Genomic DNA, 24035 nt, shown 5'->3' on the forward strand with positions numbered 1-24035 from the left:
ACTTTCCTGAGAGGTAAATGTTAGCAGTCCTATTTTGCAGACAAACAAGTTCAAGTTCTGAAAGATGAAGTACCTTGCCCACACAGCTGGGATGGGGCATACGGGGGACTCTGGATGGAGGGCTGCCTGACCGGAAGCTCTGCTGCCATGGTGATTCCCTATCCGTTTCCACGAGAAGTATATTTTTGTGTCAAAAAATAACAGAAAATGTAACACCTACTTTGCTTTCCTTTCCTTTTTCCAGGCCCGTTGCCATCAAGACTTAATGGTAAAACTATTTTAATGAACCACTCTTCACATGCGCTGCTAAAGGAATAAAACAAATACAAGAACTTAGTATTGTTCTTGTTGTTGAATGTTCAGGGGTCTGAACATTTTCAAAATATGAAGAGCTTAAGAAATTCTCTACTGGGGTTTACTAAACCCAAAGACTATCTTCAAGATAGACCAGAGCGCTCCTTCCACTTTGTTAGGATGCAACTGTTGGCTCCTAAAGGGTAGGTTCAAGCAAAAGATGCATCCCATAAACTTGCAGACCAGGGAAAGAATACACGTCAGAGCAAAGTCGAAACTCGACTCACGTTGCTAACCATCTCAACCTCATTTCATTACTGTGACTAATCTTATCACCACATATTCCATCAATTACTGTCATGCCTTGACGGTCAACAACAAGTGTTTACAACAGCTGCTACCCAGGGAGTTCCAGCTTCGCGCCTACCATGGTCTAAGTTGATTTCACTGAAAGTAAAATCAACACCCAAGCTTTGGAATCATTCACACCTGCGTCTGAATCCTGATTTCCTTCTCACTGACTATGTGACCTTGAGCCTCTTTTTTCAGCTCTCTCAGCCTCTGTTTCCTCATCTAGAAAAAGTGAATACTAACAATGCTGCCCTCACAGGACCACAGTAAGAGTAAAATGCGAAAACGCATGCTAAGAGCTTGGCACATAATAAAAGCTCAATAAAAGACGGCTATGGAGTTCCCGTCATGGCTCAGCGGTTAACGAACCTGACTAGTATCCATGAGTTTGCGGGTTCGTATCCCTGGCCTCCTCAGTGGGTTAAGGATCTGGCTTTGCCGTGAGCTATGGTATAGGTCACAGGCACAGCATGGATCCCACATTGCTGTGGCTGTGGCGTAGGCCGGTGGCTACAGCTCTGAATGGACTTCTAGCCTGGGAACCTCCATATGCTGCAAGGGTGGCCCTAAAAAGCCAAATAAATAAATTAATAAATAAAAGACAGGTCCTCTTATCAAGGCCATTCACTTTATAGGTAAGAAAACTGAAGCTGAGAGATGTGGAAACAACTTACCCAAGGTAACACAGCTGGTCCTCAGCAGGGCCCAGAGAGCCCAGGTCTCTAGACCCCCAGACCCAATTCCAGACCTGTTCATTACTGCATGCAAACTTGGTGGCCACAATCTTTCCAAAGATAAAGACTCTTATTCTTAAAAGCTTCAGAGGCAAACCCCTCAAGCTGGAACTAGGAGTTGGAGGGGGGGAGGAGGGTGAACGTGCCTGTGAAGGGTTTGAACTTGTTTTCCAGGTCAAACTGCTGCTTTCCCAGAACCCCAAGGTCTACTTTCAGGTCAGGGCAAATCGCGTATTCTTCAATTGTCTTGCTGATTTGGAAAATCTTATCCGTTATTGCTTCCGGGGCAGGACCTGGAAATCAAACAGCAAACAGTGAGTGGGTCCTTTGCTGCAGCTGACAGGGAAACACACAGAACACAGAGCTCATCAATTCCTCTTCACTAGCACCTCAGGCAGCCAAGCATCAGGATTTCCTAAACCAAAAATTATGTTCCTGATCATCCATTCATGGCTCCTCATGTTCGGGTGCAACAAAATGAGAAGCATCTCATTTCTACCAAAAGGAAACAAAGAGCCCCCTTGCTAAAGATCAGAACCACAACGCTGGCCTCCCAAGCTCTTGGTTGTGGGTTTGTCCCACAGAACGTAAAATCGACAGTAAACTCACCTCCGTTGGAAATATTGAATTTGATTCCAAAATCTCCATTGGGTCCTCCTGGGTTGTGGCTGGCTGTCAGGATGATCCCACCAATGGCTTTGATCTTTCTAATGATGCAGGATACAGCAGGGGTGGAGAGGATTCCATTCTGTCCAATAACCAAGCGACCAATCTAGGAGAAGAAATCCAGAATGTACACTTTAAATATCAGTAAATCCAGAGCTACCCCACAGAAATGCCAGAACAGGCAGGTGAACAAAGAAATACTCTACTGGACCAGTAAAGATGTCCCTGAATGAACATCCACAGCTTGAGTTATCATTATATTGGAAGTATATTATTTTATTGTTGTTGCTGAGTAATATTATTATTGAAGTAGAATCAGCATTGCTGAACAATGCCACTCCTTCAGAGAGTTTTTTGGGGACTTTGTAGCGTATAAATTGGGTTGCTAGAAAACTCTGGCAAGAAAACATAAAGCATTCAAAACAGAGCTTGTCCAGACCAGATTCACAATTTGAATACATCAAAGAAATTCTGAGAGGCGTGCCCTAGTGTCTCAGCAGGTTAGGTAGGGACCTGGTGTTGTCCCTACTATGGCTCTGATTACTCCTGTGGCCCAGGGTTCAATCCCTGGCCCAGGGACTTCTGCATCCATGGGGGCAGCCAAAAAACAAACAAACGAACAATTGTGAGAAAACCCACATTTTTATCCACTTCAAAGTATACTTTCAATCCACATTGGGAGAGAGAATATATTCCTTTAACTAGTTCAAGGAATCCTAACCCAAAGAGAAGACTTTTGTAAACTAAAATAATCTGAAAAAGGAAAAAGGGCAAACTTTTTATGAAGAATGTTATAAAATGTATCTCATGAATTTCTGTCTCCAGTCAAGCTTGGATTTTGATATGGTGGGTTCCCAGGCTGGGGGCACCTGGGCCATGTCCTGCGCCTGAGGCCGGGAAGGCTGGAAGTGTCCCTGGGTAAGCCAGCTAGGACCAGCCACATCAAAGAGCCACAGATGCTACTTTTGTGGCATTCTTAACTCACCTCCCCAGATCTCTCGCAGATGGTATCAGCACAGCTCCTTTGCTAAAATGACAGTAATTCAGTCTGTTTCATCATGACCCAAGTTCAAAAAGACGGAAGAAGTTCTGTCAGTTCCTGACTACAGAAGACATGAGTGCTGCACAGAAAGATTTATAAAATAACAAGTTTGTGCCCTTCCTCCATCCTCCCCTTGGAGAGAAGGAAGGGACAGGAATGTTTCTAAGTTTTGCATTTGTTATTTCTTCTTGCCGCACCCAAGATAAATAAGGTTGAAGACATGACTTAATGAATGTAAACTGATACAACCACTATGGAAAACAGCATGGAGCTTCCTCAGAAAACTAAATATAGAACCGTCATATGATACAGCAATCCCACCTCTGGGAATACATTGGACAAAACCATAATTCAAAAAGATACATGCACATCTACGTTCACAGCAGCACTGTTCATAACAGCCTAGACAAAGAAGCACTTGAAACGTCCATCAACAGATGAATGGATTAAGATGTGGTACATATATACAATGGAATACTATTCGGGCATAAAAGAGAACAATATAGGAGTTCCCGTGGTAGAGCAGCAGAAACGAATCTGACTATGAACCATGAGGTTGTGGGTTCAATCCCTGCCCTCGCTCAGTGGATTAAGGATCTGGTGTAGCTGTGAGGTGTGGTGTAGGTTGCAGACATGGCTCGGATCTGGTTACTATGGCTGTGGTATAGGCCAGCAGCTGTAGCTCCAATTCGACCCCTGGCCTGGGAACCTCCATATGTTGCAGGTGCAGCCCTAAGAAAGGAAAAAGAAAAAAGAAAAAAATAATGCCATCTGCAGCAACATGGATGCAACTAGAGATTCTCATACTAAGTGAAGTCCAAAAGCGAAAGACAAATACCATATGATATCAATTTTATGTGTAATCAAAAATATGGCATAAATGAATCTACCTATGAAACAGGAACAGACTCACAGACATAGAGAACAGATTTGTGGTTGCCAAGGGGGAGGGAGGAGGGAGTGGGATGGACCAGGAAGTTGGCGTTAGTAGATAGAAACTGTTATATTTAGGATGTATAAACAAGATTCCACTGTACAGCAGAGAGAATTACATCCAATCTCCTGAGACAGACCATGGTGGAAAATAATACTAAAAAAAGAATGCATATATGTATGTATGACTGAGTCACTGTGCTGTATAGCAGAAATTGGCACAGCACGGCAAAGCAACTACACTTCAATAAAATGTTTTTAACAGACAATATTATTTCAAGAAAAAAAAAAGAAAAAAGAAATGGCTTGATGGTGGAAGATGTATTTCTAATACTGAAAATGCCAATGAAATGCCTGGGTTCCCTGGGGAAGTTTTTCTGGGACTGTTAGCTTTGCCACTTTCCCACAGGTCACTAAAAGCTTGACTGCCTTATGTTTAAACCCCTCCACTACCAACCACCTCCCAGGAAGCAGCTGCTTCATTCCAGGAACCTCTTGGCTCTCATGTATCTCTCTCTGAACAATTTGTTATACTAATACATATCTTACGTCCTACCTCCCTCAGGAAGCGGCAACTCCCTGGGCTCAGGACAGTGGGAATGGGAACATCTCACCCTTCTAGCAGTTCCCAGGTGTGCTTCTGATGTAAATAAAAGCTTATGGTCAAGTAATTCCATAATTTTGACAGCAAGAGCTCTCAGATGGCAATTTAATCAGCCAGAGTGGATGGTGGAGTTATCTGAAGGCTGTGTTTGCACATCAAGCACACTGACTTTTTTTTTTTTTTGCTTTTTAGGGCCACACTCGTGGCATATGGAGGTTCCCAGGCCAGGGATTAAATTGCAGCTGCAGCTGCCGGCCTTCACCACAGCCACAGCAATGTGGGATCCATGTCTCTGTGACCTATACCACACCTCACAGCAATGCCAGGTCCTTAACCCACTGAGCGAGGCCAGGGATCGAACCCATGTCCTCATGGATGCCAGTTGGGTTCAATAACTACTGAGCCACGACTGGAACTCCAAGCACACTGACTTTTACTTGGATTCTGTATGTACTTAATGTGGGAGGGGAAACTGGTAAATGAAAATCAGGCTATGCAACCCGAGTCACGCCTTCATTCTACCATTCCCTATAGCAATGGTTCAAGACTGAGAGGATTATACCAGGAGGCAAGAGTAAGAGAGAAAATCAAGAGAAACAAGGAAAGTCCATGGTAGGTTCTTTCTCTTGAGCCCAAGAGTAGGTACAGCTGGCCAAAATACTCCCTTCCAGAGCAGACTCTTTCCCAGGCATCATTCTCAGGAATAGAATCCTCAACCTGATATTGGGGAGATATGACTCTATTATCCTCCTTCCCCTGAGAATGTCTGAGCATCATAACAGCTCCTGACTCAATCTCCCCTGCCTTTCTCCCACCAGCACCTCCTCTGCTCTACCTTGGCTGAATCTTTCCAACCTACCCCCCGGCCCACCTGGTTCAAATTCTGAACTGTAGTTCTGTGTCCCTCCCCTACTCACAAACCTTCCCTGAACCATAGGATCCAGAAACTGCACTTCTAGGTACAGACACAAAAAGAAAGCAAGGACTCGAACAGATATTTGCATACCCATGTTCAAAACAGCGTTATTCACAATAGCCAAAGGTGGAAACAACCCAGATGTCCCTCAAAAGATGACTGGATCAACAAAATGCAGTACCTACATACGATGGAATAGTGCCTTTAAAAAGGAAGGAAAATTCTGCCACGTGCTACAACATGGATGAACCTCGAAAACATTATACTAAGTTAAAATAAGCCAGATACAAAAGGGACAAGAATTGTATGATTCCGCTTATATTTAGTAGAGGCATATGCTAAATGGAATAGACAAATGGATAGACAAAAACTAGAACCAAATTTGCCAGGGGCTGTGGGCAGGAGACAATGGGGTGTTACTGTTTAGTGGGTACAGAGTTTCAGATGAGATGATGAAAAAGTTCTGGAACTAGACAGGGGCAATGGTAGCCAAGCATCATGAATGTAATGGATACCATTGAATTGTACACTTAAAAATGGTTAAAACAGCACGTTTTGGTATGTATACTTTACCACAATAAAAGGTGGGAACAAAGCCTTCCCTGGATCCCACGTATCTACCAGCTTAGAGATGCCCCCTTTGCCCTGCACCCAGTCCTGCCTCCTCACCCTCATCTCCCTTCCGCATCACTCGTGTCCAGCTACCAAGTGAGGCCTCACTCTCCACACCGCCCCCCTCTCTTTTGATAGTCAACCATGACAAGGAGCAAATTTAAAATATTCCCTTTAATTGAAAGATAGGGCCTACTGTTTTCCTACATCTCACCAAAAAAAACCAAGTTGCATTTTCTATGCTCTGCTAGTCATACCCACAGGTTCTGTCTTCATTTCTAAAAATATCTCTAGGTTTAAAGCCCGGAGGAATGAATGAGACAAGTACTATAAACAAGGCCCCGCCAATGTTTTACTTTGCTCATTAAAATTGCCTATAAATGGAGCTCCCATTGTGGCTCAGTGGGTTAAGAACCTGACATAGTATCCATAAAGATATGGGTTTGAGTCCTGGCCTTGCTCGGTGGGTTAAAAATCTGGCATTGCCACAAGCCGCAGCGTAGGTCGCAGATGTGGCTCGGATCCAGCGTGGCTGTGGCTGTGGCTGTGGCATAGACCAGCAGCTATAGCTCTGATTCAACTTCTAGCCCAGGAACTTCCATATGTCATAGGTGTGGCTGTGAAAAGAAAAAAAAAATTTTTTAATTAAAAAAATTGGAGTTCCCATCGTGGCTTGGTGGTTAACAAATCTGACTAGGAACCATAAAGCCTTGCTCAGTGGGTTAATGATCTGGCGTTGCTGTGAGCTGTGGTGTAGGTCGCAGACGGGGCTTGAATCCCACATTGCTGTGGCTCTGGTGTAGGCCAGTGGCTACAGCTCTGAGTAGACCCCTAGCCTGGGAACCTCCATATGTTGCAGGTGCAGCCCTAGAAAATACAAAAAAAGACACACACACAAAAAAATTGCCTGTAAATGCAGGTGGCTCTATGCAAATAAAAACAAAAACAGAGTATTCTGTTATCCACACATGCACCAGACAAGGGTGTACTAAAGGGGAGAGAGGAATCGGCCTCCATTTAGCTCACTAGGCTGAAAAGTTCTCCTAGCCCTGGCTCCTGGGTGGATCAGGTGTTGACAAAGCTGAGGAAGGAACACTGACTTCTACTCAAATCTGTGGCAATAAATTCTCTTTCTTACAGATTGCCCCCCTAAAGTTCCACCCACAATCAAAGGGATGTTAAAAATCATCAGAATTTAGGAGATGTTAGAAAAAGAAATCAAACTATATAGGCTTTGATAGGTTTTATCAGATGAAAGTGCTGTATCGGTCCACTAAACATTTTACGTAATTCCGTTGGGGAGCATGGCTACTTTAAATGCAACACTATTTTTAATAAGGAATGACCTTGAAAAGTCTTGAAAATACTGCTTGAGCTGCCACAGCTCCAACAAATAGGCGGTTACCGTATTTAGTCAATTATTATCGCTTTAAATGCATTATTTAGCAAACCTCAAGATCGTAAATCTGAGAAAGCCTATAGGGCCTGCCTGAATTACACATTCCTATCACTTCTTCCACATCCTTCAGCTTTGCACAAAAATGCAATGAAGCCAAATATATCACAGCAAAGGGGACAGTGTACCAGATCCACTCAACAATCCAGATATATGCGCAGAAATAATGTTCCATCCATTCTCTCCCAAAAGATTAAAGGCATCTTAATACTGTTCCCTTCGCAGCTCTCCTCAAAGATGAAATTTACAGCATGTCACATTTTATCTTAAAAATGTGTATGCGTCATAATAATTTCATATTCGAGTGCTTTATCAGCAAATTTTACATGACAGGCATTCAGATTTTGAAACTGGGTATAAAGGAAACCTCACGTTATAAACAACAGGATCTACACACACTTCTAAATATAATTTGGTAATGTATTTTTTTTTTTAATTGGGCTTTTGCCCTCACACCTGCTTAGTGTATTGTTAAAATAGACTGAAAATGAATGCCCGGTGCATTTGGCTGCGATGCTAAATTTTACGTTCTCAGAATGAGAATTGCTTCCAGGAAGGAAACAAAACAGATTTTTAAAAAATGGGTAAGTACCGAAGGACTGTGTGCTCCAAATGATTGCTAAGTGTAATCAAATCTAAAACACTAAAAATATATGTTGGCCCTACCGAGGAATTTGCGGGGCAGAAACAGCCATGTCCTGATGCCGGCCTTCTTGTAAGTCAGTGAGACTGGGCCAACTGTTAGATTGTCAAGATCAATGCTTCCTGGTGCAAGGTTCCTCCCGATGTGGTTAATTCAGCCAACACAGCTCTTCGCCAAGCAGAGCTTTAGCAGAGCCTCCTTATATTATGGGCTCACAGGAGTTATTATCTCTACCCTGCTGCACAAATTCACCGCACACAGGGCTTCTTTGTATCCAAGGTCATTAGAAGCAGGTTGCCCTGTAACAGGTCCACTTGGAAGGCTCACACCTAACATTTTCCAACCTCCTCGCAGCAGTTCTGCACGATTACTGGGACCCACAAATAACAGCATGCCCTGGCCTTTGTTTTCCTGTTTGACAAGTGACTGAACTTCAACAAGGAAGCCATTGAAAGAAAACAAAATCCTCCTCTCGGGGCTACTCATTAGAGCCTCACGCCCAGGATAGGGTGCCTCTCAAAACTAGTTAGAATGGAGATAAGGCATCCTAAGGCCGGGTGCGCTTTAAATGCCTAAAAGCAACAGGCACCTCTTTAAGCAACAGGCACCGAGAACAACATAAGAAGTTGAACTTACAGTCCCATATCCCAAGGTGACTAAGGTAATTTCAGGGTAATATCACAATACACCATCTCTGAAGTCCCAATGAAACTTAATTGGATGTTAGTAGCACTGAGATATGTGCACCACACAAATCTTGGTACTTGTGTATATTTCTGCAGAATTAAGAGGTTATGTGGAGAGCCAGAAGCATAGCAATTCTAAGCATATACCAACCCCATTGGCGGCTGCCATCTGGACTATTGTTTCTATTGCCGATTTATTAAAATACCGCCCGTCTCCACCAACTACCAGTGAGGATCCCTGGCGATCTTTTAGGTCTATGGAAAAGAATATACTCTGGATGAAATTCTCCAGATAGCAGGGCTTGGCCTCAAAAAAATAGGTTTTCTTCCGCAATCCACTAGTTCCTGGTTTCTGGTCGTAGTAGGGAGCTGTAGTAAAAGTCAACAGAGGTAGAGGACCTTCTTCCATTTTTCTGTATTTCCCAGAAATCCATTCATCAAAGTCACTCATCTTTCATTCCCACCACTTGGCTCCGTGAAGGTCCAGGAAGCAGTCAAAGGTCCCCCACAAAGAGTCTGTCCGACCTGAAGCAGCCACGGTGTTGCCTGCGTCACTAAAACAGAGGTCTTGCCTGGATGCTCATTCTCAAGGAGGAAGCAGGGTTCATTCCTGCTGTCAGCGTCCCTTGTGAAAAAGCTAATGGCCACCCACTCGCCCACACCCACACCCAGAGCAGATCTCCAAAGTTGTTTTGATGAGGACACTCTGCCCACATAAGCCGGCCAAATACCCTTCAATTATTTTTGCCTCATTTCCCCGTTAGGGTGGAGGCGGGTCCAGAGGGCACTGCACGCAGCGGACTTGAGTTACCAACACCAGAGCAGAGCCAGACTCTGCTCTGAGAAGCAGGCAAAGACGGAGCAAGTGCAGTCAGTCCCCGAGGCCGGTTCGTGAACAAGACACCCTGATGCAGCTCTGCTGCTACTGACACCCCTTAAACCAGAGCCTCCCTGGGCAGTCATCACCGAGAGGCCATCTGCAGCTGAAGTTGCTCCATGCCCTCTCGCAAGTTAAAGGTCAACCTTAAAATGGAAGTGCGGGATCTGTTACCTCTGGTTTCCTTCTATCACCATTATTTTGATGCCCAAGTGATGTGTGACTTCCCACATGCAATCCCAATTAGAAGGAAAAAATCATCTAACAGAACAGATGTATTCCTTGGCCAGGAAAGCTTTAACAAAAGAGAATTCAGTTCTAGAAGAACAGACATCCACAAACACGCCCCGAATGACCTACGGCCAGGTCGTTCCCTTGAACTTATGGAAAAATGGGGATGAAAATGCACAAAATCCTTGAAAACATAAGCAGAATGGGGTGGGGGGGCGGGATGTTTTTCTGAGTGCATAAGGTGTGATCAAGTCACTATTTGGAAAAATGGTATGAACATAAGATTAAATCTTGTGTTTGAATGTTCTCAGCTTTAAGTAGACTTGACTTTTAAGAAAACATTTTGAGTGAAGCTGTTTAAGTCCTTTGCCTTTGAAGAACCTAAGATGTTTAAAAACCTTCTACCTGACTAAATTTAATCACCAATTCCACTTGATCCCTATGATTTTATTTATAATCTATTTCAATACATACATGTGTGTGCTTTATCCAGCTCAGCAGAAGGTGTCAATTCCAAAGCTCCACTGTCGAGGTTTTGGTGAACTTGTTAAGGGGACTTAAAAAGTAAATCAGGGAGTTCCCGTCATGGTGCAGCAGAAATGAATCCGACTAGGAACCATGAGGCTGCGGGTTCAATCTGTGGCCTCACTCAGTGGGTTAAGGATCTGGCGTTGCCGTGAGCTGTGGTGTAGGTGGCAGCTGTAGCTCCCATTGGACACCTAGCCTGGGAACCTCCATATGCCACGGGTGCAGCCCTAAAAAGATAAAAAACGGAAGAAAAAAAAAAAGTAAATCAGGACTAGTTAGGCCACATGTATGTCTGGGGACTTTGAGGTACATAGAAAAGTCAGGTGTTCAAGGGGAAAGTGAGTAATCAATCCCTTGAGAAACAAAACCTGAGTATTTTTCTACTAACTTGACAAGCCAGGTCAGAAAGCCATCAGGCCCTGGGAACAGCGGGCTGCCCTCTGTGAGGCATGAAAGTCTCTGTGGTCCAGGGGCTTCTCACACAGCACCAGCAGAACCAACAGACCCAAAAGCAGAAAGCAGGCCACTACCAAGGGAGCCTGGCATCCCTCACATGGCACCCGGGCTGGCCCATCTCCAGGGAGGACCTCAAGACACAACATTAAAACAAAGCACAAAGCACGTCCATTAAGTCGAAAGCTAGTTGGCCAAGGACGATTGTTTTTTATAGTTTATTTCTGTCTCTTCTTATTTTATTTATTTATTTATGCTTTTTAGAGCTGCACCCATGGCATATGCAAGTTCCCAGGCTAGGAGTCGAATTGAAGCTGCAGCTACAGGCCTATGTCACAGCCACAGGATGCCAGATCTGAGCCACTTTTCTGACCTACACCACAGCTCACGGTAACGCCAGATCCCTGACCCACTGAGCAGCTCCAGGAATCAACCCACATCCTCATGGATACTAGTCAGATTTGCTTCCGCTGCACCACAATAGGAACTCCTTGTTTAGTTTTTAAAACTAAAATTCTTATGAAATAACCTTGCTTTCTATAGCTTATTTCTGCCTCTCATTTAGTTTTTAAAATTAAAATTCTTGGAGTTCCCGTCGTGGCACAGTGGTTAACGAATCCGACTAGGAACCATGAGGTTCCAGGTTCGGTCCCTGCCCTTGCTCAGTGGGTTAATGATCCGGCATTGCCGTGAGCTGTGGTGTGGGTTGCAGACGCGGCTCAGATCCCACGTTGCTGTGGCTCTGGCATAGGCAAGTGGCTACAGCTCCGATTCGACCCCTAGCCTGGGAACCTCCATATGCCGTGGGAGCGGCCCAAAGAAATAGCAAAAAGACCAAAAAATAAATAAATTAATTAATTAAATTAAATTAAAATTCTTATGAAATATCTTTGTTTTATGAGCAGTAGTTTATACACTCAGTGTTTTCCAACTTACCACAAATGCAATTTTTTTAATTCATATTTTTTAAGTTTGGTTGCAAGTTTTCTCTGGTTTTAAACAGGCTTGCAGATTAAGCCAGCATATGGGTCTTGACATGTTTAATAATAGATCCAGATTTATGAAACATCAACCCAATAATCTTTCCATTGGGAATAACAGAGCTAATCCACCACATAATTGGTAGTTTCCCTAACAAGATCTTGAAACCCCAGGGTAGATTCAGGGATACTTGGTTGCATGGGGGCTCTGACATCCCCTACCAAAGCCTCTCTGCTCACCCATTCCAGCACGTTCTCCGCTGGTGGTCAGCCACTCTCTGGAAGAAACTCTTTCTGAAACTGGAACTAGGAGAGTGATGTTTTTCTGGGGCCTTTTCCCACACATCTGTTTATTTTTTTTACAGTTTATGGTCAATGCATATCAATTCCATAAAATGAGAAATGATAAATAATCAAGGCACAACTATGAAAATTCAAAACAGATATTCAAGGAGTTCCCATTGTGGCATAGCAAAACCGAATCTGACTAGTATCCGTAAGGACACAGGTTCGATCCCTGGCCTCACTCAGTGGGTCAGGGATCTAGTGTTGCCGTGAGCTGTGATATAGATTGCAGACGAGGCTCGGATCCTGTGTTGCTGTGGCTTCGGTGTAGGCTGGCAGCTGTAGCTCTGATTCGATCCCTAGCCTGGGAACTTCCATATGCCATGAGTGAGGCCCTAAAAAGCTAAAAAAAAAAAAAAAGCTATTCAACACACACACACACACACACAAACCCACACAAGCATCAACATGGGCTTGTTTGAAGCATAAGCTCCAACAGGTGTTATTTCAAAGGATGGCCTACATGCTTGCCATTCTTCTTGAAGACACTGGCCACATCAGATTCCAGAGCACCTCCGCTTATCAGCGTGTGTTCATATGAACCAAAATTTGTTTCTAAATATATGTTTTCACATTGAAACTGTTGTAAAAGTGACACTTCTTCAGAATTAAGTCTGCTCTTAGGCCTAGTATCCTAGTATCAGTTTTTAAACATCTAAAAACTGACAGATACAGAAAGTGTTCCTCATGTAACTATTCTGATTCTTTAAAGGTTAAAATATATACAGTCTAAAGTAGTTTAAAAGAATCACTGCAAGCTGAATAATGCCCTTCCAGTCCTAAATCCTAATAGCTGGCATGCTACTTTGGGGATGATTTTTTTCTTTCTTCTTTTTCTTTTTAGGGCCAAACCTATGACACATGGAAGTTCCCAAACTAGGGGTCAAAGTGGAGCTGCAGCTGCTGGCCTACACCACAGTCACATCAATGTCAGATCCTTAACCCGCTGTGCGAGGCCAGGAATCAAACTTGCATTATATATACTTAACCCACTAAGCCACAACAGGAACTCCCACTTTGAGGATCATTATTTGTTTGCCTCACAATTTCAAGAGTTTTAAATATACCTCTGCAGTAAGAGCATCTTCGCGTTTAAAACATCATTTAATACAGATGGGGACAAACAGCAGTGTTTGAGCATCGAGAAGTCCTACATATGAAATCTGCAGAATAGATTCACCAGGTGAACCCGGTCCCCCCAGGGAACATATATTCTTTGACATCGCTGCATGTGAGCCAGCTTTACGGCGAGGCATGGACTGGAAAGGCTTCCATCTCTCACAGCACCTGCACTTGCTAATGCATATCCAGCAACTTCACATCAAATCAAAGGTTCCAAGCAAAGAGCAGTGTTTTCACCAATGACATATGTCAGTATGGTGTTTGTCAATACGCAAAACCAAACCGAAAAGATGTAATCCTTGCCCTAGAAACGCTTCTATTCTAAAAATGGGTCTGAGTCCTAATTTTATGGACACTATAGAAGTCGACCCCATATAAAAATATTGCCAGAAGCAGCCATGTTAGATGGACTGTGAAGTGTGGTAAAAAGAAGAAGCATTAAAAACATTAAGCTTCCTAAGACGCTCCGACTAAGTGGGGCAGCTATTAAGAAACTCATTTGTTTCAGCGCGCCAGCAAAGGTTGAACTTCATCTTCGGAAACGTTACTGTCGAGCATAGCGAGCCCAATTTGGCCAAATGAATTCGCCGGCATCGCCAGCACTCCTTCACAATGACACAAATTACATTTAAACCATATGGGGAATTTCAGGATTACTCCCTTCAGACGGGGAACTTTCATACGGGTCTCGGGCCCCATCAATTTCACCATGGCAGAGTTATGGACCCCCTTTGCTCCCAGCCTCGCAAAGACTCCAGCTCCCACTCTGATCAGCCAGGATGCCTTCCTAGCAGAACACAGCAGAAAAGGAAGACGTGCCAGTCCTTTACTCATTCTACCTTTCTGTCTTCCCGTGGACAACTATTTCCTGGGTTGCTCACTGCTATGTCCCAGGGCTCATGGAAGGGCTGGACTCCGGGCCTGAATAGGTTGAACTCTTCACACCAAGATTACTCTTTAGCAATCGCCACCAGCGTGGGCACAGGGGATAGAACTGGCAACCCCGCCTTGTACCGCAAGCACTAGAATGAAAGCTACGAACGGGACTCAAAGCAGCAGGGAACATCAGACCCCCAGAGCCCTGCGCTTTTGATGGCTGCAGGTGCTTGCCTGAGGGCTTGGGGTGTTTGACTCCCATGACAGGAAACACGAGCTGGGAAAAGTCATTCATTTCGAATTGAAAAGTCAAACTCACAGCAACACTGGATCCTTAACCCACTGAGCAAGGCCAGGCGATCAAACCCACATCCTCATGGACACTAGTCGGGTTCATTTCCACTGTGCCACAATGGGAACTTCCATAAAGTCTATTTTGTATGGAAATTATTATTTCTGTAGGAAATTTTAAGCAGGAAGAATATAAGCAGCTATGTTTTTGGAAAGTTGAGTGGCTGCCAGTGGTGCATTCGATAGCTTGAAGGAGAGACTGGTAGAGGATTAACCAAGGTTTGCAAAAAGGACTCCCTCCTCAGCTGGGGAGGCGCCAAGGTTCCTGGTCTCTGTGCTTGTCCAGAGCTGCTCTTCTGCCGGCCTCCTACACCAGACTTCAACTTCGAGTCCTTGGCCAGTGTGGGTCCCGTCAGGTTATTTTCCTCCAACGTGAAGACACTACCTGAGCACCTGCTTTCCTCCAACACCTTCTCCATGTAGCATCTTCCACTCAGCCTCCCTCTTCTCTGAGAACTGTCTCCTACCCCCACCCACAAGCCACAAGGGTGGACTCCTAGGGCCACATTTGTACTACAGGACACTGATGCCAGGCTATGATGACCAAAGGCGGACACCTGACTAAGGGCTGAATCGCTCAGATTTTCTCTCGTAGGAATCTAGAATTAGAACTCCTTAGAATCCTGTCGTGGCGCAGTGGAAACAAATCTGACTAGTATCCATGAGGATGCAGGTTTGATCCCTGGCCTCACTCAGTGGGTTAAGGATCCAGCATTGCCATGAGCTGTGGTGTAGGTCGCAGAAGCGGATGAGATCTGGCATTGCTGTGGCTGTGACAGAGGTCAGCGGCTACAGTTCCGATTTGACCCCTAGCCTGGGAACTTCCAACTGCTGAGGGTGCGGCCCTAAAAAGACAAAAAGAAAGGACTCCAAAGTGTACCAGTCAGATTCATCTGGTCCTCGACCTAGGAAGCCAGGTAAACTCAGCAGCCACGGGGCAGGGACGTTGTGTCATAAGAAGATCTGTATAGTATTGTGACTGGCCGCCAGATGACACATGACATCTCTAAGAGCTGGGGGCATAATGTCCAGAAAGAACTGGAAAAGAATTCGGAGCAGAATCACGAAGAATGCAGGTCAGATGACTTCTCAAGAGGGCAGGGGCTGCAGATTCCTAAGACGTGAGAATAAGGGACTGTGGCTGTGAACACAAGCCACCTGAGACTCCCCATTGGCACTGGTGCGTTGGACTGGGGGGTTCCACATCCGAGTTCCAGTCAACATGCACCTCCCCCGGCCAACAATGTCACCCCAATTTGAATGGAAAGGTAACTCCTAATTGCTTGGAATAAGAGAAGAGTTTATGAGTTGGGCCCTTTTTAACATAGAAATACTTGGAATTAACTCTAGACAAGAAGAAAATCAAACCCACAGCAGAGAATAAAGCAAACTTTGAATATTAATATTTTTGCAATACGTTTGGGAGAAAAATCTAGGGATATTTGCTATTTTAAGTACATTAAGAGAATCTGGGATATTAGTTTATCTAACAGATCAACCCTATGATTCCAATTTATAATGTAGAGTCGAGTAACTTATTTTGACATAATGATTTTATTTTATTTATTTATTTATTTGCTTTTTAGGGCCACACCCGTGGCATATGGAGGTTCCCAGGCTAGGAGTCAAATTGGAGTTGTAGCCACCAGCCTATGCCAGAGCCACAGCAACACCAGATCCGAGCCATGTCTGCGACCTACACCACAGCTCACAGCAACGCCGGATCCTTAACCCACTGAGCGAGGCCAGGGATCAAACATGCAACCTCACGGATACTAGTCAGATTCATTTCTGATGCGCCACGACGGGAACTCCCAACTAATGAGTTTAAATGTAAGGGGGTAAGACAATTTTATGCAAGTGATAAACATTACTGGAACATTCAAGAAAACTTTGAAGTACCATATTTATACATTTAAATCACCAGTTGCAGACAGTTTACTGTAGTATTTCAGGGAATGGACCGATAAGACCAGACTGACAGGGTGGGAACCCAGCTCTCCCAGTCATGGGCTGTGTGATCTTAAACAAGTTACGTAACCTTGAGCAAAGTATTTAACCTCTCTGTATCCTCATGTTCTCATCTTTGAAATGCGGACTGAAAATAGCACCTCCTTAGACTTACCGTGGTGATCACTTCATATATTGCAATATCAAATCTTTAGGTTGGACACTAGAAACTAATATAATGTTAGGTGTCAATTATACCTCAATTTTTTTTAAATGCATCTCTCTCTTTTTTTTTTTTTTTTTTTTTTAAGGGTTGCACCTGCGGCGTAGGGAGGTTCCCAGGCTAGGGGTCGAATCAGAGCTGTAGCTGCCAGCCACAGCCACAGCAATGCCAGATCCTTAACCCACTGAACAAAGCCAGGGATGGAACCTGTGTCCTCACGGATACTGGTCAGATTCATTTCCCCTGAGCCAGGACAGGAACTCCAAAAATGCATCTCTTAAAGACCATTTTTTAAAAAAAGAAAGAAAACAGTACCTGCTGCATAGGTTTGTTGGATAAAGACATACTGAGTTGATAAATGTAAAGAACTTAGCACTGGCTAGTTGGAGTCCCCTGCAAGCCCTACGTACGTGTTGGCTTTTATGACTGCCCTGAACAGTCTGAAGATACGCCAGTCTGCTGTCCCACTGTTGACCCACCCATGCAGTATGGAAACTGACTTTTTGCATTCATATCGTCAGGCACTGTGCACCACAGGAAGATGACAAACTCAAGCGGTCAAGCTTTTGGTCTGAAAGGAGATACAGAAAAGTCAAGGGATTGTTAAAAAAGGAGTAAAATCTGGGAGCTTGCACAGAAGCTCTACGCACGCAGAGAAGAGAGAATTTTTGGAAGGCATCCCCACAGCACAAATGCCATTCTTATTTTGTGTAGTTAAATCTAAAAACAATCTCCCCACCTTGAAGATGCTACAGGCTTAGGAATCACTTTCACACCAAGCGAATGTGTCACGAGGACTCCTGTTTAATTAGAGATCACCAATATTCAAGCATTTTGATTTATAAAAACAGCAATGTATATGGTTCATATAAAATTTTTAGACATATTTTGCTTTTTGGAGCATCCTCAAAAAAATTTTTTTTCACTTGAATCCCTGAATAAAATGCTATAAAATTGGGTTGTGATGATCATTGCACAACTATAAATGTAATAATTGAGTTAAAAAAATCCCTGAAGAATATTTGTTTGAAGCTAATAGAGTATTTTCCCATATTCTGGCTATTAACCAGACCTATGAATTAGAAGCCCTTGGTAAAAAAAGGGCTCAATCTAAAGAACAGCTTGATTTTCAAATAATTCACGGGTGTATGTTTCCCTCTTGTGGTAGAAAATGGAAACACATGCGGGCCCAACAAGGAGTGGACTAACCAGCTCCAGGGGCCTTGTACGACTCTAGGGGGGGACCCTTCACCTGGAATACGATGGGAATTGTGCCCTTTGGAGTTTTGTGGCAGTGACTGGCCCTCTATCAAATAATAAAAATGTAGCATATGCCTGGACTTTTAAGAAGACGAGAGATTGATGGGGTTATTCTGTCTCATCTCTTAAGAATTTTTCCAACTACGTGGCCTGGCCAAACTAGGATGTCCCGCTGTAAAGAAACCACACGAAGGTGGCTACGAAGACGGGATGTCTTTTCTCCGGGTTCTTTGTGAGCCTGAGTGTCTATAAAATGGGGATAGTAAAACTTCTTTTCAAGGTTCTGACATTAATGCGGAACGTGCTTATCTCCATGCCTGGCCACAGGCAGCCACTCGATGGATGTCACCCAAACCACCAACATAGAGATTCTGACAAAGACCCGGCCCTTCCTTCTGACACATCCCCTGACCTCTACAGCACGTGGATCCGGGCAGGACAGAATCAATGCTGTGGGTGAGTCTGCGTGAATATCCACGCCGGGCCAGGGAAAAGGGGGACGAGGGGGGTAATCTACAGGCCCTGCTCTAACCGGAGGGCTTCCATTCAGAGGCTGAATCTTGCCCTTGCCATTTTCTGACTCTGTATGGTCTTTTCAGCCTTAGTTTCCTCGTTTGTAAAATAGGGACGGTGCATTGAGAGCTGGTGTACAGTAGGAAATAATCACAGTAGGTCAGGATGTGCTGGGCAGGGCCTCAGGTGCTTTACAAGCATGAACTTAATCTTCACAATCAATCAATCAATCAATCAATCCCAATCTCTTGAGTTGCTGAAAAGATGAAAGGAGATCATGTGAAGGGCATATCAGGGTCCACAGGATTCCAAGTAGGTTCCATGCAGGTTTAACAACAACCCTGTGAAGCAGACAGCCTCACTATCCCCATTTTACAGACGAGGAAACTGAGGCTTGGAGAAGTTAGATGACTTGCTCAAAGTCTCACAACTAATTAATGGGAAGCTCGGCTTTGATGCCCGTTTTAATGCCAAAACTTATGCTCAGACTGAAGGGCTCCTTTGGAGGATCAGGGGCATTTTAACTTGGAGAAAATTAAGAAGAAATACATCCTAGATGACTCTCCAGGGATACTGTGCAAGTGTGAACTATATGAGTTTTGGTGTCTGTACAACCCACGGTATCGGTGGACAGAGCACAGGTGCTGTGGGTTGACCTGGACACCCCACCAAAAATAAAATGTGTTAGAGTTCCCACTGTGGCACAGTGGGTTAAGATCAAGCATTGCCACAGCTGTGGTGTAGGTCGCAGCTGCAGCTTGGATTTGATACCTGGCCTGGGTACTTCCATATGCTGCAGGGGCGGCCAAACAAGAAAAACCAAAAAAACCCCAAAAAAACAGATATGTTAAATTCTGAACCCCAAATACCTGTGAATATGACCTTATTTGGAAAAAGGGCCTTTGCAGATGTAATAAAAAAAATTTTTTTTTTTTTGTCTTTTTTAGGGCAGCACCTGCAGCATATGGAAGCTCCCAGGCCAGGGGTCCAGTTGGAGCTACAGCTGCTGGCCTACACCACAGCCACAGCAACAGCAACACGGGATTCAAGCCGCGTCTGTGACCTACACCACAGCTGACGGCAACGCCGGATCCTTAACCCACTGAGTGATGCCAGGAATCGAATCTGCAACCTCATGGATGCTAGTCGGGTTTGTTAAACCACTGAGCCGTGCTGGGAACTCCAGATGTGATCAAATTAAGATGAGGTCATACCAGATTAGAATGGGCTCCAAATCCAACCACTGGTGTGTTTACAAGGAGGGGGAGAGTCGGAGACAGGCATGCAGGGAAGAAAGCTGGTGAAGACAGAGGAGTTGAGTCACGAGCACCAGCAATTGCGGGCAGCACCAGCAGCCAGGCAGAGGCAAAGGCATGGTCAGAGGGAGTGTGGTCCTGCCAGCACCCTGATTTGGACTCTCAGCCTCCAGAACTATGAGAGTATACGTTTCTGTTGTTTCAAACTACGCAGTTTGTGGTACTTTGTGTTACAGCTGCTGCTGCAGGAAGCTAATAACAATAAATGGGTAAAACTGAAAAAGCCCAACTCCTGGGACAGGGGATCCCTTTGCAGCTGGGTGGCTGGTATGAGAGAGAGGCCCTAGGGAGACCCCTTGCCATGCCCTTTTCCTTTGTTGGTTCTTATCACTAAATAACATGGTATGTGCCATGGCTTGGTTTATGTAAACCAGCCTCCCCGCCTGCTCAGTGGTGAGAAAGACAGCACCTCATCCACCTGTAACCCCAGTGCCTGGAATGAAGCATAGTGGATCCTTAACAAATATCTGAGTGGCTAAATTGTTGGGGTGAAAGTTAAATGGCCTCTGTGACTAGGGTTTCTGATGAACAGAGGTGAGTTTTTCCAGACTGTAGTCAAGGAACTCGCCCCCACTTCTGAGACCAACATCAACTATAAAATTACTCCCACCATCACAGGTAACTTCCCAAAGCACAAGGGATCCACCACGGAGTGCCCTCCGCCTGAGAACTGGCATTTCCAGGAGTTTCTACAGCACACGGACTTGTGCAGTAACAATTAGGAACAGCACTAGAAACTGCAACACTGAAGGAAGTGGAGCTGTTTAGTCTGTGTGGCTGAGGCCAAAAGCTTGATGCTGCCTCCAAGGGGAGCATCGCATAATTGCAGGCAGAGGGGGGAGGGCTTCATGGTGCTCATCCCAGAAAGTGAACTTCAGGGTAGGGCAGGAAAGGGGTGAGTGAAGAGTTAGAGACAGAGACTAAAGCTACCAGGAGAAAAAGGAGGTCAAGGCTGGACCAGTGTTCCAGCCCCTTCACTAACATCAGAGTGAGATGGATGGGAAATTGTACAGCCGCACTGTATCTGTCTCTCTCTCTCATTCTCTCTGTGTGTCTCTCTCTCTGTCTCCATCTCTGTCTGTCTCTGTCTGTCCCTCTCTTTGTCTGACTTTGTCTCTTTGTCTCTGTCTCTCTATCTCTCTCTATATATATATCTGTCTCTGTCTCTCTATCTCTATCTCTGTCTCTCCTTCTCTCTCTCTGAGAAATTTTTGTATCTGTAAATGTGTGATTTGCCTTAGGGCACTGCACATCATTCATTCTACAATATGGATTGAGATCAACTAACCCAAGTTAAGACACTGGCCCTGATGAAAACATCAGGTCACATTAGATGGTTATATGCCAGGTAATCTGCTGGGTGAAGACAGACAGTCACCACAAACAGAGGCTTCCTGTGTTAGTGGACCAATACTGTGACCCCAGCCCCTTTATAAATAGCTCGTTCCATTAGTTAACCTATGTCTCCCAGATTCTCCCTTCCCATTGGGATCATAAGGTAGTTCTCAGACTGAGTCTTAGATTGGCCTGTGTATAATGACAGCCTCGGGGTTAAGGACCTGTGTGGGGATCATCACTGGCTCCCTGCCATCTACCTCTGTCCCTGTGATGCAGGAGTTAAGATGATTCTACTTTAAAGCCAAAGCCTGTGGCTTCCTTTCCACAATGGCCTCCTTGTTATGCCCCAGCCGCTGCCTCTATGCAGAATGTCTCCACTTACTCCTGGCGTCCTTTTCACCATCGTGTAGGACTTGGCTCAGACGCACCTCCCCTGGAAGCCTCCTCTGACCCCCCCTTGGTGCTCCCCATGACACCCAAAGGAGGCACCGTCCCCGTCCTGCAGTGCCCACTGATGACGAGCTCCACATGGCGCTGGGCCCTGCCCATGCACCTGCGTGTCCCCTAAGAGCACAGCCCAGTGCTGAGCAGTGAGAAAATGCTCAGCAAATGTTGGTGAGGCAAGAGCACCCCCTCAACAGCTGTCCAGGAGAAGCTGCTGGAGCAAGCGGACCTAACCAACTTTTATAAGAACCATTGCCCTAAAACGTAATGGGTAGACGTGGTATGTGAAAACTAAATACTGTGACTAGTACTGAAGCTATTCAGGGACAGTTTCACTTATTTGGGGGTTTTCACTGGGTTCTTTTGAGATAACTGAGAATCAGCCTGACCATGTATTTCAGAAACCTAAAATTATGGAGAACAGGCCCCATGCATGAAACACTTACTGCCTGTAAGAAAAACATTTCTGTTCTGAAATTTATAGGCTAACAGATGTGGAACATCTTGATAGGTCATTGGCCAACTGGAAGAAAAGAAGTGAACTGAGAAGGTGAGAGCTGCCCGGGGGGACTAATAGCAAAGAGACGTTTAAAGCATCTGTATTTCCATCAAAATCCCTACTGCCCAGTGTAGCAACCTGCTCATTATGACTGTGCATGAGGCACTAAGCTAAGTTCCTACCCATTATCTTGTCTTTCCTAGAGACGCATCTATGGCATATTATTTTAATCTTACAAATGAGTAACGAAAAAAAGTGTTCAAGTAGTTCACCCAGTTAATAAACAGCATATCCAGGCATCCAACTCAAGTCTGTCTGACATCGAAAGTTACACTGCAACAAAATTCTAATGTACAAGAGGTAATTTCGATGTCCCACTGAGGGTCCTCAAAATGGCATGATATCTTTACTTTTTGGTTATTCTTTAGCTCATCTGAGTTTTGGACTTTGAGCGATGCTAGATAAAATTGCATGTTGAGATTTGTTTTGGCAGGAAGCTTAAATTTGTCCCATGGGGTGACTTTCCTGAAGCAATGATGGAATTTCGAAACGACCATAACAACTCACATTGGAGTTGCACTATCAAGTTCCCCAAGCCTCTGCATGCCCTTTATTTAATTCTCATAAAACTTGCCAATAGGGCAGATGCTAGAATTAATTCCATTTTACAAGTGAGAAAACTGGGCTTTAGATCAGTTAGGCAGAGTTTATGATACTGTACAGTCAATTGTACAACAGAGATTTGAACCCAGATTTTCTATTCCAATCCATCACTACAAACTAAAGGTATTTGGTAAGACTCGAGGAGCCACCAAGTGGCCTACCTTCCATTTGAAATAATGTCCAGAAGGTTCACGGCATTTTGCCAACATACATTTCTTGCAGCTTTCCATCTGCAGCATGACGTTGGCCTGGGCCAGGTAACCACTCCATAGATCCATCCTAAGCTGCCTATCTTCAGCTACCCACTGCCAGCTCATGACTCCAGTGAGGTGAAGGCCTCACATCAGTGGGCTTGTGACTGAGACTTACGGCAACTCTGAACCTCAGCCTCCCAGGTCAAATTTAAGAGATAATGTATAGGCAGGGACAGCATGGGATATCTAGGCAGTGGAGGTGGTGGGAGACCCAGAAGACCCCCCCTCTGCCCCCCACTGGCTTCAGAGTTTGGAATAATCATAATCACCATGGGAATCAGCAGAATCTTCTGTTGACTAAATACTTAAATCAGGCACTATGACGAGTGCTTCAAAAATTTGACTTCATCCTCGCATAAACCTTCCAAGGCAGATACTATTTACTCTCTTTATACCAAATCTGTTTACAGGTCACTGTCCAGGGTGATCAGCATGTTTCTCAAGGATTTGACCTCAGAGAGCTGGATGCCAACTGCGTGGCCTGGCCCAGCCCAGACAGACAGTGCGCCAACCTTCCTCCCAACTCCATCTGAGTTTCCTACCATCATTTCCCTTTTGCTTCATTTTAAAACGGATTTCTTTTGGCTCCACAGAATGCATTCTCCGGAGCCCCCACAGGCGCAGCAATAACATAATGGTTTTATTACTAAAGCAAAAGGTCCTTCCCCGTCCCTACCCAGTTATGCCATCCCAGCTCCACTTTCTGGCCTCTTTGCAATCATGGGATGTTCCTTTGGAGTTGAGGAGGGCACAGGTTTAACACCTAGGTTCCTGGGGTTTGTGGCTTTAAACGGATAGGGCCAGAGTCATTTTGTCTACTTCAGCTTTGGCAAACCTTCCTAGTGTGTACAGTTACTAAATGCACCAAAGCATGT

General features: G+C 44.7%; 1 protein-coding gene across 5 annotated transcripts in view; it reads right to left on the bottom strand.

Moving 5' to 3' along the window:
• Positions 1 to 24035, bottom strand: part of PGM1 (phosphoglucomutase 1) — a 61116-nt gene that overhangs the window by 27158 nt on the left and 9923 nt on the right. For 2 of the 5 annotated variants that reach the window (XR_014805016.1, NM_001246318.1), the window contains 2 exon segments: positions 1989 to 2151; positions 1526 to 1672 (listed from right to left, as the gene is read on the bottom strand). Coding sequence is in view for 2 of the 5 variants with exons in the window: in NM_001246318.1 (NP_001233247.1) it covers positions 1526 to 1672; positions 1989 to 2151 (310 nt within the window). In the remaining 3 variants the exon portion in view is untranslated. 5 annotated transcript variants of the gene reach the window in all.

This window comes from Sus scrofa, chromosome 6 (assembly GCF_054392235.1).
Source record: "Sus scrofa isolate SSC_HxYL_T2T_F1_AM1 chromosome 6, Sscrofa_HxYL_maternal_Yorkshire_Landrace_v2.0, whole genome shotgun sequence".
Lineage (NCBI taxonomy): Eukaryota > Metazoa > Chordata > Mammalia > Artiodactyla > Suidae > Sus > Sus scrofa.